General features: G+C 44.6%; 1 protein-coding gene across 2 annotated transcripts in view; it reads left to right on the top strand.

Annotated features, from left to right (window-relative positions):
- The first annotated feature begins 1017 nt into the window (after positions 1–1017).
- Positions 1018–14590, top strand: part of LOC148032280 (V-type proton ATPase subunit a3-like) — a 38142-nt gene continuing 24569 nt past the window's right edge. The window contains exons 1-3 of one of the 2 annotated variants that reach the window (XM_087682921.1): positions 1018–1157; positions 1256–1690; positions 1851–1895. In XM_087682921.1, coding sequence (XP_087539047.1) covers positions 1541–1690; positions 1851–1895 — 195 coding nt within the window. In that variant the 5' untranslated portion in view covers positions 1018–1157; positions 1256–1540. Of the gene's footprint in view, positions 1158–1182; positions 1691–1850; positions 1896–14590 lie in introns of those variants that run through there. The other variant, XR_015691602.1, reaches the window with a different exon arrangement.

Here is a 14590-nt window from a genome sequence, read left to right as displayed (position 1 = left end):
CACGTGCATCGACTACAAAGACTTGAACAAAATCATAGTGAAGAACCGCTATCCCATCCCATAGATTGACGACTTGCTAGATGAGTTGAAAGGGGCATGTTTTTTCACTAAGATTGACTTACACTCTAGCTACCATCAGATTCATATGAGGGAGGGAGATGAGATCAAAACGGATTTCAAGACTAATCATGGGGTTTATCATTTTCTAGTGATGCCTTTTGGGTTGACTAATGCCCATGCCAAATTTCAGAGCCTCATGAACAAAATCTTTCAACCCTTTCTATTCAAGTTTGTGCTTGTTTTCTTTGATGACATCCTCATTTACAGCAAGTCACCAAAAGAGAACTTGGCACATGTCAGAAGGGTGTTTGACATATTGAGAGAGTATCGACTCTTTGCTAAGGAGATCAAATGCACCTTCATGCAGACATCTGTGGTGTACTTGGGACACATTGTGAGCAAAAATGGAATACAGGCTTACCCGAAGAAGGTGCAATGTGTTAGGGACTGGCCCACTCAGGAAATGAACATTGATGATGATGATGCATATGATGACAATATCGATGCTGATGCTAGAGAAAAGCTCGAAATAGAGAACAAGGAAGGAGGAAACTAAGTGATGTCACTCAGATCACGTCGATCAGCTAAGGCTATGGTTTTGACTCACTTGTGAAGGTTCTGACTCACCTGTGACCCCACCCCACTCAATTCATGCTCACTTGCAACCTCAGCACACACACACACACACACACACACACACACACACACACACACACACACACACACACACACACAGAGAGATTATGTACCTTTGCTTCATGAATAATCACCACCTTTCTACCTTTCCACTATTTATTAATGAACAATTCAAATTTGGTTTGGCGGTATGGGAGCCAAGTTTGGGAACCCTTTGGTGCTTCGATGCCTCCCAAACCTGCAACTCAAGTAATAAAGTAATATAGAAAAAATATAGAAATATAGAGAAGTAATAAAGTGGTATAGGGATGAAAAGTGTATGGGAGGTTGAAGGTTTTTGCATCTTATTAACATGGCATTTGAATACAGATTCTAAGGAAGGTCGGGAGTCGGTAAGTCGACGGGCTAATGCCGGTGCACGAGCATCCGAGTTCTGCCTCCTCATCATCCTCGTGCCATAGGTAGCGTCTGCTTTTTCTTCTCTCTCTCTCTCTCTCTCTTTCTCTCTCAATTCTGGGGCTCTAAATAACTTCCTCTCGTCCCCCTTTTGCACATACAGACGTGCAGGGTCCGCTTGACCTGTCCCGATTCAATTCGTCTTCCGCGAGAGGGATACATCTGAGCAGGTCGCCTTTTGCTTTCGCTGGATCCGCTGCAGTCTCTCTGTGAAAGAGGCACACAGAGAGAGACAGGCACACACTTAACACACACACAGTTGCTTTTTCTCTGCGGGAAACCCTTAGCCCCTCTGGATCGGGTCCATTAGGTTTTCGCAGGTGATATGCATTCTTTTCCCTTGTAAAAGCAGGATTACCACGCTGCTTGTCGACCAAAGATCTACGCGATGGCGGACCAGAGGGAGTCTTCTGGTTTGCCGTCGGTGGAGTTGTTTCGATCAGAGGAGATGAATTTGGTGCAATTAATTATCCCCTCGGAATCTGCACATGAGACTGTCTCTTATTTGGGGGAGCTGGGCTTGCTTCAATTCAAAGATGTAAGCTCTATGTAGCAATCGCTTGTTCCTACCAGTCTGCTTAACTGGAAAGTCCATTGCGTTGTACAGGATCACATGTGGATTCGATGAAGCTATTTGATATGCATAATGAGACCTGTTTCAATGTATCTGATATGGAAACCTTTGCATTTTCTGACAGTTAAATTCAGACAAGAGTCCGTTCCAACGAACCTATGCCAATCAGGTACAGTGTTCCAGTACTGGTGTTTGAAGGAATAGATTAGCATTTGCAATTGAACATACACATCGATTTGTTTTTCTATTTTGTGAAACCATGTCTCATATATGCACGATCAGAAAAGACTTCATGATGGAGTATTTTCCCAACAATCGAAAACAGTGGTATAACTGGCATGCATGTGCATGTGCGCGGACACACACACTCATTGTCTCTCTTTCTCAATACAGGGCAATAAAAGTTGCATTATACGAGAACAAGCACGCACACACTAATTGTCTCTCTTCACATTATAAAGCGAACACACTCATTGTCTCTCTTTCTCACATTATAAAGCTTAGGATTTGACCCGTTCTTACTTGCTCAATTCTTGTACTTGGACCTCAAGGGCGAACATTACAAGACAAGAAAAGTTGAGTTATATGAGAACAAGATGAATGTAAGTCTCTAAAGTGACGGCATTGTTCTATCCAACAATAAGTTCTTAATGAATTGCACGTCTTTCTACAAGAAGTCAATCCTTGTGAGATGTGACAACTCTCACTATATCTCAAGTTGACATCAGTTTTCCAAGTGCATTTGTTGAAGGCTAAGTTGGCTCTTACACTCCTTGGAGCATCTTACGAACGAACATGGCATCATGCCATTTATCTCTCATCGAGACGCATGTGCCATGTATACTTCATCTCACATTGTTCATGTTGGTGCACTTCTTTCGAAGGATTATGCGTTGACAAAGGCACTTCTTGGTTTACCCAATAGAACCACCATGTGGTGTTTGAGCCAAAAGGAAAGAAAGATGGAAGCACTAGGACCTATACATTAGAAAACCTTAAGTGTAGACTAAAATGTATTGGTGGACTAAAAGTGTCTTGCGACAACACAATTGGCGACAATGGACAAGCATGACCAAATTGACCACAAATGGACAATAAATGTTAGAGTGCCATGACATCTCCCATTGACTCATTGATAATAGGCCTCACAAGCAAGACATGATGTACAACATGTACTGCTAACAAGAATGGTTTTCTTGCATGTGCACATGGCTAGACTCATTCATGAGCTGACTAGACTACCAACACTCTCTCTCAGATCATGGGTGATCTAATACAATACAAGGATACAATGATAAGGACTCATTATAGTTCATATAACAAAGACCATCGGAATAGGACCATGGATACCCAAGCAGTGGGGAATCAAGCTACCACCAAGGTGCCTTGGAGGAAACTTGATGTCGATGTTATCGTACATGCTCTTGAAAATAGAGAAGAACAATAATAGTCCTTTGTGTTTGTCAACAATGTCTTATAGTAGCATACATGATCATCTTGTCAAAAATGCCTTTGAGCATACGTGAACATGAATTCCTTGCCTTTGGGCAAGACCACCAAAGTGTTCCCTCATTTGAGCTTGAATGAGGAGCCAATCTCACTCATTGTCAAGTAGCAGCCCATGATGAACCTAAAAGTCAATCTCAACTCTAGGATTTGAAAACTTGCCAAACTTTAGTTGATGCTTTAGGGAAGTCCCTCTTTGGAGCGTGTGCACTTGTATACTTGTATAAATGAGGTGTACATAGCCCACCTCACCACCCTCACACTTCCTGTTTGGCACTAGAGAGTTGTGAGGGATGACTACATCATTAGTACTAGAAAGTAGCAAAAGGAGGGGTTGCCAAGCTCTTCCCTCGATTGGAAGAACAAGATCCCTTTTGCTCTTTAGCCTTGGCCTGCTCTTTAGCTTTGGCCTTGGCTGGAGGATTTGAGTTGCGAGTTGGATGAGGCGGATGTCTCGGTGGCATAGTACGGGGGAGTTTCGGAAACGAGAAAATCCAGAGTTTCAGAGTTTTGGCTAAATTTTGGAAACGAAAAAACGACATTTCGGATTGTATATAAAAAAAATACAATAATATGTGGGTATGTAAATATATCTATGCCTATAACAACGTGAATCCAAATTTTATACAAAACTTTGAGTCTTTATGTCATATGATTGAAATCATGATTCATTACACATTTTACGAGTTATGAGTCACGACTCACGAGTGAAGATTGAGGAGTGAAGATTGAGGACTCAATGGTTGAAACTTAAGATAGCTTAACACAATTATGAGTCAATTTTCAAAAAAGGCAACAAAAAAATTAGAATTTATGACTCACGAATAATCTATGATCTAAAGAGCAGTGAAGACTGACATCAAGAACAATGGAACAAGAATCGAGATGCATAATAAGTGGGATCAAGATACAATGATAGTAACTATGTCATGTGAATAATCTGTCAAAATTCTAAAGTCTAGTAAGGCTAGTTATGACTTGTGACTCATCCGGACTCTGAGGATTTGTGTGCCATCTTCTTGTTCAACTCCGAGGACTCTGTTCTGCTCTTTAGCCTTGGCCTTGGCTGGAGGATTTGAGTTGCGAGTTGGATGAGGCGGTTGACTTGGTGGCATAGTACGCGGGAGTTTCGGAAACGAGAAAATCCAGAGTTTCAGAGTTTTGGCTAAATTTTGGAAACGAGAAAACGACATTTCGGATTGTATTAAAAAAAAAAACAATAATATGTGGGTATGTAAATATATCTATGTCTATAACAACATGAATCCAAATTTCATACAAAACTTTGAGTCTTTATGTCATATGATTGAAATCATGATTCATTACACATTTCACGAGTTACGAGTCACGACTCACGAGTGAAGATTGAGGAGTGAAGACTGAGGACTCAATGGTTGAAACTTAAGATAGCTTAACACAATTAAGACTCGATTTTCAAAAAAGGCAACAAAAAAATTAGAATTTATGACTCACGAATAATCTATGATCTAAAGAGCAGTGAAGATTGACATCAAGAACAATGGAACAAGAATCGAGATGCATAATAAGTGGGATCAAGATACAATGATAGTAACTATGTCATGTGAATAATCTGTCAAAATTCCAAAGTCTAGTAAGGCTAGTTATGACTTGTGACTCATCCGGACTCTGAGGATTTGTGTACCATCTCCTTGTCCGACTTTGAGGACTCTGATCGAGAAGTTGATGAAGCAGTCTCAGCCTCATTCTCAGACTCTGGCTCTGACTCTACCTGTGATGCACGACCATGTGTGGCCCTCACTCTAACCCTCCTCTGTGTACGAGTCTCATGCACAGGTGTCGATAGCTCCTCATAGAGCATGGAGTAGATATCCCATTCCCCCTGTGGTATTTGCGGAATGTCACACACCTTCTCTATATCAATCTTGTCAACATTCACTTGTAAAGGTAAACGAGATAAAGATATATCATATGAGAGGAGATTCAATATGTTCAATGTTCATACATATCACAATTTACGATCCAACTTCCAAGCAAATTAGTTATGTCAAGTTTCAAGGACTCAAGGTTAAAAAGTTAATTATACATAATACTAATCATTACCAATTTACCTGTGAAGGCTCAGGGGACAGAGTGGTCCTCTCAAGAAGCTAGAGATTGCAATGGCAAAACACTAAACGCTCCAACTGGATAGTTGTGAGCATGTTTTTCTTTTTTGTGTGGAAGAGAGTCCATATGCTCCAGTTTCTCTCAGTAGGCCTTGAACTACAATCTTGCGAGAGGACCCTAATGGCAATGCATTTCTATTCAAATTTAAGAGATTGAGGTTAAGTAATTGACAGTTGCTAATATGCATGTCTCAAAATCAACATTTGAATGGGCAATAGATTAGAGAACTTGTTACCTAGGTTGCATAATGCTCCAGTTCCTCTTCTAGCTCAATACCCATACGCTTTCGGCGCCAAAGATGGAGACTTACTGTTACTTTTGCCGGCATATTTGCGCAAGCCCCGATGTCTTTGTTGGGAATGCATGCCAGGTGGTCTTTCACGCGCATTACACTCCCGATTTCTCCAATCCACAATAGTTGCACCGTCACTTCTTTGATCCGATGGAGCCCTTGTATCCCTTGATTGGAGTGACGTGCCTCGAATATGTGTCCGATGCCATGATATGATTAGCATTTAGGACCTAGGTAATGGATTAAAGGAGGAGGAGAAGAAGGAAGAAGAAATAAGAAAAAAGAAAGAAGAAAGAAGGAGAAGAAGGAGAAGAAGAAAGAAGAAAGGAGAAAAAAGAAGAACAAGGAGAAGGAGAAGAAGGAGAAGAAGAAGAGCTTAGAGGAAGAGGAAGAGGAAGAGGAAGAGGAGGTGGGAGTTGGAGGTCCAAGGAGGAGGAGGCGAGAGCTGTTGGAGTGTGCCGTGCATGCGAGTTGGAAAGGAGTGGAACCGCGATCCGGCGCTGGATAACCACTCTGAAACGGGCCGCAGGATCGCGAAATGGTGGTCTTCCGTTTCCGTCCCGATCTGAAACGGTGTTTCGGGATACTATGCTTAGTGGAGAAGTCAGTATCCTACATCTTCTTATTCTCCTCCTTCCTCAAAGCTGCCAACTCTTTGCAATCCTTGTGTGAATGTCTCTTCTTACCACAGTGGTAATGCTTGGCCTTTGACTTCTTCTTCCCATCACCCCTCTCAAAAGTGGCAAATGCCTCGTTGGAACCACCATACTAGGATGAAAGCCTTGTAAAGAAATACCCTAATGTAGAAACAGAAATAAAAGTGTATGACGAAGCATAAACTCAACACAGAATATAGATAGGGTTAGGGTAACTCGGAGACAATGAACACATTGAATGAAAAAGTGAATGAATATGAAATATACAATACTCATGTAGCAAACAAACCATGCTGGGAATGAATATTGAACTTTGAACTGTTGTGTCTCGAGGATTGAGGCAGAAAAAGATAGTTGGACAGTATGTCATACTCATAACAGAACTCGAATTGTGGCAAGGCAGCCTCCAAGATTTTGGACATCAGCAAACGTAGTGGATGATGTGGCAAATTAATGTTGGAAAGTAGAGGAGAGAAAAACTTTCAAAAATTGCTTGGGATTCTAGTGATAGCTTGGGCGGCAGCTAGGAGCAACAAATGCAGCTTCTTGGCAGATGTGTGCAACATGGCAGCAGCTGGCAACAAACGCATTACTTGGAGAAGTCTGCCTAGATGTACGGACAACAAACATAGCAATAGAGGGTGTAGACTGCACGGTGGAGGTGAGAAACGGATGCTAGATGGATGTAGACGATGTCGGGCAGCCTCATTGAGATGCCCTCTACAAATAGGATGTGGGCAGTGAAGCTAGAGTACTTGAAACCTACAAAAATGAGATTGAGACTGAATGGAGGCCAGCATGCCTATCTATAGAAAGTTTTGGGTCCTCAACAATCTAGAATCTATCCCTGTTTTAACTCTCTCGAATTCCTCCTTGGTTTAGGGTTTTTTTTTTTCATTAAATGAGCATTTTTGGGATTTTTCAAGAGGCTAATTAGCATGTAATGCATATTTTAGCTCAAGAAGCTTCCCATGTAACTACAAAGACGCCTCATGCTCAAGCTCAAGTAGCATTGAGGACATTTGTGTAAAGCTCACTAGTATCGATGACATTTGGGCCTGCAAAGCATTGGCTACTCCTTTAAACTCCGAAGGGAGCTTGTAGAGCATAGTCCCACAAGATGAGCCTCTGGAAGGACGGACTGTATGTGACGAAGCTGATCTTGTCAGAGTGCAGCGGTGCGGAAGCGTAGGACTGAGAGAGAGAGAGAACGCAGAGAGAGAAGAGAGAGAAAGAGACAGTGGAAGATGAAGATCTGTTGTACAAAGTGTGCTGTATACAAAGATATGCAAATATGTACACGGGCGCAATGCGCTGGACTGCGTGTCTCCACCTCGACGATGCAACCTGCTGTTCACCTCGAAGTCCGTTACAGTCTGCATTGTCTCTTGTCAGAAATTTGCAAACAGAGACGGAATCTGCGCGTGCCACCAGTTTGTAATCTGCGAGCAGAAAAGCGTATGTAGAGTGCAAAAATCTCGGCTACCAAGCTCCTCCAACAACCGCCGAAGCCACACAGCTTCACATGTGGTGGAAGACGCGGCCCGATACTCCGCCTCAGACGAAAGGGCTACCGTGGGTTGCTTCTTGCTACTCCATGAGATAACACCTGCACCCAAGGTAAAACAGTAACCTGTAGTAGACCGCTTGTGGTCCACATCACCGGCCCAATCCGAGTCGCTCCAACCTTCAAGAACAAGATCTGAACCATCTGTGCTTGCTGGATAATGAATCCCTAAATCAGACGTCCCCCTCAAATACCGAAGTATCCTCTGAGCAGCCTGCCAATGCACTGTCTGAGGTTCACTCATAAACCCTGCTAAGAGCCCAACAGCAAAACAAAGATCAACGTGAGTGTTGAGGAGCCAAATCAATGATCCAATCAACTGATGATAGCGGGAAGCATCCGCCATGGGAGAAGCTGAATGGGAAGTGGCCTTCCAGTTCGGATCCATAGGAGTAGAAAGGGTCCGATAATCCTCCATCGCAAAAGAAACCAAGAGCTCCTGTACATATCTCTGCTGAGAGATGAAGATTCCCCTCTGAGACTGATAAATCTCATGGCCCAAAAAGAAATGGAGTAGACCCAAGTCCGTCATCTCGAACGTCCGATGTAAAGTTGCCTTCGTCTCTTGGACCTTCTGTGCATGATCACCTGTTACAATCAAATCATCAACATACAACACAAAAAGCACACAATCATCCTCGGAAGTGTGAACATAAAGCTGCGGATCGACCTTAGAACTCCGATATCCCAACTGTGACTGAAGGAACGAATCAAGCTTCTCGTTCCATGCACGCGGAGCCTGCTTGAGGCCATACAAGGCCTTCTTTAACCTGTAGACTTTCCCATCTGAAGATCCAAAGCCAGGAGGCTGCTCGACATAGATCTCCTCCTTCAAATCACCATTGAGGAAGGCCGACTTCACATCCAACTGGTAGACAGGCCATCTCCTATGGCCAGCCAAGGCAAGAACAGCTCGAATAGCCCCCATACGAGCAGTGGGGGCAAAAGTATCATGACAATCAATCCCTGGGCGCTGTGCAAAACCTTTAGCAACAAGGCGAGCCTTGTGCTTGTCCAAAGAACCATTGCTAAGGTATTTGGTCTTGAAGACCCATTTGACACCAATCACCTTCTTATTCGGGGGGGGGGGGGGGGGGGGGGGTGGCACGAGTGACCAAGTGCCATTCCTCTCAATAGCCTCCAACTCGGCTTCCACAGCTTTCTTCCATGGTGCGGACTGTAAAGCCTCCTTCACGGAGGTGGGCTCTCGATCATGCATAACACGGGTCATCAAACAATAGTTAGAGCAAACAAGCTCCGTAGAATGTGCCTAGTGCCTCCGTGACCGCCGCGGACCATCTTGCGGTCCCCACTCCTGAGGAACCTCCTCGATCCCTGAATCACGGAGTGTGTCACGGGCCCAACGAGGAGGAGGCTGGACCTCCCCTCGTCTCTCTCCATCAGTTGAAGACTCTGGAATATCCACCGGTGGTAACTCCTCAAGGGTGGCCAGTGGAACAGTAGACTCTGTATCGGAAACAGAATCTGAATCAAAAGGCGCGGGCTCCAAAGGAACTGTAGCGGGAGCCCAATGCTCCCTTGGATCTCCAAGAATGGGATGCTCCTCACCCGCTGGTATGGCTGGAACCTCCACAAACCGCACGTCTCAACTGGTGTACACATCCCGCTTGACGGGATCATACAAACGATAGCCTTGGGACTGAGAGCTGTAGCCAGCAAATACCTGTCTTCGGGAAGCTGCTTCAAATTTATCACGATGAGCCTTGGGAATGTGAACATAGGCATCACACCCAAAGACCCTAAAGTAAGAAACATCGGGCTTAGTCCAAAAGTAAGCCTCAAAAGGTGTCATCCCATCAACGACCGAAGTGGGGGATCGGTTAAGGATGTGGATTGCAGTAGCCACAGCCTCGGCCCACAGAAACTGAAGTGTCTGTTGGTGCTCCATCATGGTGCGCGCCATCTCGATCACACTGCGGTTCTTCCGTTCAAGAATGCCATTTTCTTGAGGAGTGTTGGTATTAGCAAACTCCTGGTGAATACCTTTATTTGCACAAAAACGAGCAAACTCATTAGAAACAAATTCACCACCCTTGTCGGATCGCAAGGTCTTCAATCTCCGGCCTGATCGGTTCTCCTCAAAGAGAAGCCAATCCTTGAAGTGGGAGAAAGCTTCTGACTTCAATGCCAAAAAATAGGCCCATGTCATCCTGCTGTAGTCATCTACGATCAACATGAAGTACGAGCTCCCTCGCAAGGACTCGTTCTTCATAGGGCCACAAAGATCCGTAGATACAAGCTCCATTGGTGAAGTAGACCGCCGCGAAGCTTTGTTGGGAATCACATCCCTATGCTGTTTCCCACGAATGCAGGAGATGCATGGCGGCTGGCTCACCACTATATCCGGCATTCCTCGAACAAGTTGTCCACGTGACGCTCGCCGAAGATAATCATAGTTGAGGTGACCAACCGAGCATGCCATAACTCTGACGGTGTCTGAGAGGTAAGAAGAAGAGTAGAGAGGGCGGTGGAAGACTTCAATTTATAGATGCCGTTCTCCTCATATCCGGATGATAGAACCTTCCTTGACCCACGATCAAGGACTCGCACCGAATCACTGTCAAACTCCACCAAAAGTCCAAGGGAACAAATCTTATGAACTGACAGTAGATGATACCCTAAACCTGGTACATGCAAGACCTCTGAGGTATGGGTACCACCACGTCCATTTGGAATAAGCTGCATCTCACCCCATCCTGCAATAGACACTGAAGAGCTATCTCCAATGAGAATCTGCCCACGCGAGGGTCGCAACTGGGCAACACCATCTGATGAAGGAGTCATGTGCTGGGAGGCACCATTGTCAACGATCCACTCTCGAGCCTGGGGAGCCGTCATCGCAGCATCAGAAGCATTCGGTGTAGAGTCCTCAATGATGGCTAGATGAAGAAATGCAGCTGATGAGGGTGCAACCACCGCTCCAGAATCCTTCGTGTCCTTCTTGTTGTTGTCCTTCTTGTCTTTGTCAGGGCAATCCTTCTTCCAATGGCCAGTCTTTCCACAAATATGGCATGTGGATTCTTTGTCCTTGTCCTTGTCCTTCTTTGACTTGTTATCCCCCTTCTTTTTCTTTTGGTCCTTTCCCTTCTTCTGAGAGGCTTGACCTGTCAGTGCCTCCAACTTGGAAGCATTCTATCCCTTTAGTTGTTCCTCTTGGTCCAAGGCCATAGGAACAAACTCTTCCCACCGAAGAGTGGAGTCTCGCCCTGAAGCAATAAGGGCGGAGTAGAAAGCACCGAATCGTGGCGGCAACTGGGACAAGAGTGTGATCGCCATGTCTTCGGGGGAAATCGGCTTCCCCGCATTTTGAATCTGCATTTGAAGCTGTCTAAGCTTGTTGATGTGCTCCCGCAACAAAGAAGACTTGTTCACGGACAAGGTCCGCATCTGAACCTCCAAAGAAACCGCTTCATTAGGGTCATCCGGTTATACATCTGATCAAGCTCCAGCCATATCTCCTGAGCCACTGTCAAGTGCTCGATGTGAGCTATCACGGCTGTAGTACAAGACAGAAAAAGAAAGGAACGAATCTTGGCATTCAGTTTGTTCCAGTGAGACTGTGCCCTGGCCAACTCCGCACGAGCATCGGAAGAGAGTTTGGACTCATCTCTCACCGAGGGCCGGTTGATTTCCTCCTGTACAAGCTTCGCCAAATCATAGGACTCAAGGATGGCCAACATCATGACGCGCCAGATGCGGTAGTTGTTGCCATCGAGCTTCTGATCTGCGGGAAGAGCCGGTAAGACAGGCACCTTCCGGTCCATAATCGTCTGGAACTCCAAGTCAATCTCAGTAGACATCTTCACCTGTAATGCTTGCACAAACGCAAAAGCAGCCCCCTCTGACTGTGATAACTCAGCCTGCTAGGGCTCTTCCGTGTCCTGAAACTTCTTCACCCGCCGGAGGCGATGAAAAAGCAAAACCTGCACTTGAAAGCTGAAAACTCAAACTTTCTCCTCGTCAAACAGCAGTAAACAGCAGCAAATCCACCACCTGGACTCCTTTCTTGCGCGCCCACACTCGCTTCAGCCTTGTTCCGAGGCGCTGCCCTCCTGCCTGCCCTCAAACGCTGAAAACGCAGCCTTGTGTCGCGATAGAAACTCCTCTTCAAGTTGGTTTTGCACTCAGTTAGCCCTTTAACACTGCTTTGATACCATGTCAGAGTGCAGCGGTGCGGAAGCGTAGGACTGAGAGAGAGAGAGAACGCAGAGAGAGAAGAGAGAGAGATAGTGGACGATGAAGATCTGCTGTATAAAGTGTGCTGTATACAAAGATATGCAGATATGTACACGGGCGCAGTGCACTGGACTGTGTGTCTCCACCTCGACGATGCAACCTGTTGTTCACCTCGAAGTCCGTTGCAGTCTGCACTGTCTCCTATCAGAAATCTGTGAACAGAGACGGAATCTGCGCGTGCCACCAGTCTATAATCTGCGAGCAGCAAAGTGTATGTAGACTGCAGAAATCTTGGCTATAAATAGCCAGAAAACAGGCGCCAGAAATAGCAGGTCGGCTACATTAAATGCAGCTGACTGTACTGCAGTCAGTCGGACTGCCACGTGGCAGTCCGACTGGACTGTGCAGTCCCACCAGGGCGATGATCTCTAACAGATCTTGTCCCTATAACACGAAGCAAAAATGACTAGGTTGTATCTTCTGGCTCGAACTCCATCTTTTGGTGATAACAGCCTTCCTTCTTGGAATGGGTGGTGATAACCTGATTTAAGAGTTAATTACAGCAATAAATAAATGTACATAAAATGAAATACACACTTTACCATAACATTCTTGGACAGTAGACACCCTGTTGGCCCCAAAATTGGCGCCCCTTGTGGTATTTCTTTAGCTTTCATTCAATTGGAAGGAGTACAACTTGAGATTCTTCAATCTCCTCCTGCTAACCAATTGCTCTTGCTGTCATAAATGACCAGCAAGCCTTTTGGGTCATTTGCCCCTTGATTCACCCAGGACTTCTTCTCCAATTTGACCCTTGGCTGGCCAAATGCTGCCCCAAATCAATTTGGGATGGGCTAGCTCCTGAAATCCCTTGATAATCTTCAATTATCAGCTGATTTTAGTCTCTTGAGCCTTCAATCTTTGGCACGGATCCCAAGGTGGCTGCTAAACCCTAAATTTTGCTGTAAATTAGGGTTTACTGTAGAAATGACAGATCAGCCCACCAAAAATGATTGAGATCTCCTCTGAATGGCTGAGAATTGTTGAGAATGGCTGAACATAGGCTGAAGGAAATGAGAGAATGCTGTAGAGAGAGAAAATTCTGAGATTTGTCACAAAGAACTGATCAAATTCAGTAGCTGCCTTGCTGTACCAGTCCCAAACGGATGCACCAACAACAATAGGAGCATCAGAGACTATGATCTTCAGGAGAAAGTGCATCAGCAGCAATAGCCAGCTTCCCAAGGTCAAGAATAAGCAATCTCCATCACCAAAATGGTCTCCAATGGCTGGGAAATGGCCCCAAAAGCTGGCAGCAACAGTCCAACACCTCTTCCCAACAGCTCCAAAATGAAAAAACGAGATTTCCCTCTCCCTTCAGCCCTATTTAGCCTTTCCTCCACTTGCATGGGAAAGTTTTGCCAAGTAGCAGCTTTCTTAACCCATTTTCAACAATTTCCAGCCGCTAGAAAATTAATTCAACCCTTAATCCATGCCCAGAAAATTGACCTTGCCCATCCAAAAATTAATTGGCTAGGCCATTTGCAACCCAAAGTGGTCCCATGCATTAATTGACCCTTGGACAAGCATTAATCCATTAATTAATGCCTAGTCCCTAGTGTCACCACTGACACTTAATGGCCAATTAATGGTCCTAGGGGAAAACTGACACCAAAATTCACCTAGAATCTAACAAGTATAACTGGTTACAACTTTTGCCCCTGACACCCATCTTTTTCACAGGGTCCTTCGGCCTTCAACTGTGAAAAAGTAGCTTGCACCCCACATGTGCAACACATGTGTATCATTTAATTGCACATTTGATTAATCTTTTAATCAAATGTCAATTAAACATAAGCAAAGCATCAAATTTTCACGCCCTCGTGACAGACCACCCCCTTGAAATCCTTGCAATCGTCCCGGATTGCACTGCAATGTGTCAAAGCAAACAATATTGCACTGGAATTTTCACAAGGCATCATAGTTAACACAACATTGGCCATTGCTGGCTAACTATCTCATATGCCCACCATTTGCTGAAAATTTCCAGCCAGCATAAACATAGCATAAAGCTCAACAATAGTCTAGAACTGTTGCCAGAAACTCATCGGATGCATCCCAAACTCTTGTTTCTCAATAGTGCTCACTACACAACCATAGTAAAGCATAATCTGAGCCAAAACCATGGCTGAATTGTCAATGGCATTCAGTACACATGCTATTGTCCATAGAACCAACTGAATACCACTAAAACTAATGATCATACACTGAAAACCAGCAGTCGATAATCAGTTTCTCATGATCATATCTTGATGCAAATGTACAGTTTCAGAGCTGCAGTGAAAACCATACCCATTTGCATACATATTACAGTGACTAGTACATTGAATAGTGACCTCATGGTAGACATACTGTCAGCACAGTACCTTGAATGTATATTGAATACATCCGAGATCCACTATACACGAGAGCAGTCCATTCATGGAGGAGTGAATTGC

The sequence above is a fragment of the Lygodium microphyllum genome, chromosome 8 (assembly GCF_053477565.2).
Source record: "Lygodium microphyllum isolate KBCC chromosome 8, Lygodium_microphyllum_v1.1.10, whole genome shotgun sequence".
NCBI classification, from domain to species: Eukaryota; Viridiplantae; Streptophyta; class Polypodiopsida; order Schizaeales; family Lygodiaceae; genus Lygodium; species Lygodium microphyllum.
This window is presented reverse-complemented; position numbering and strand designations above follow the sequence as displayed.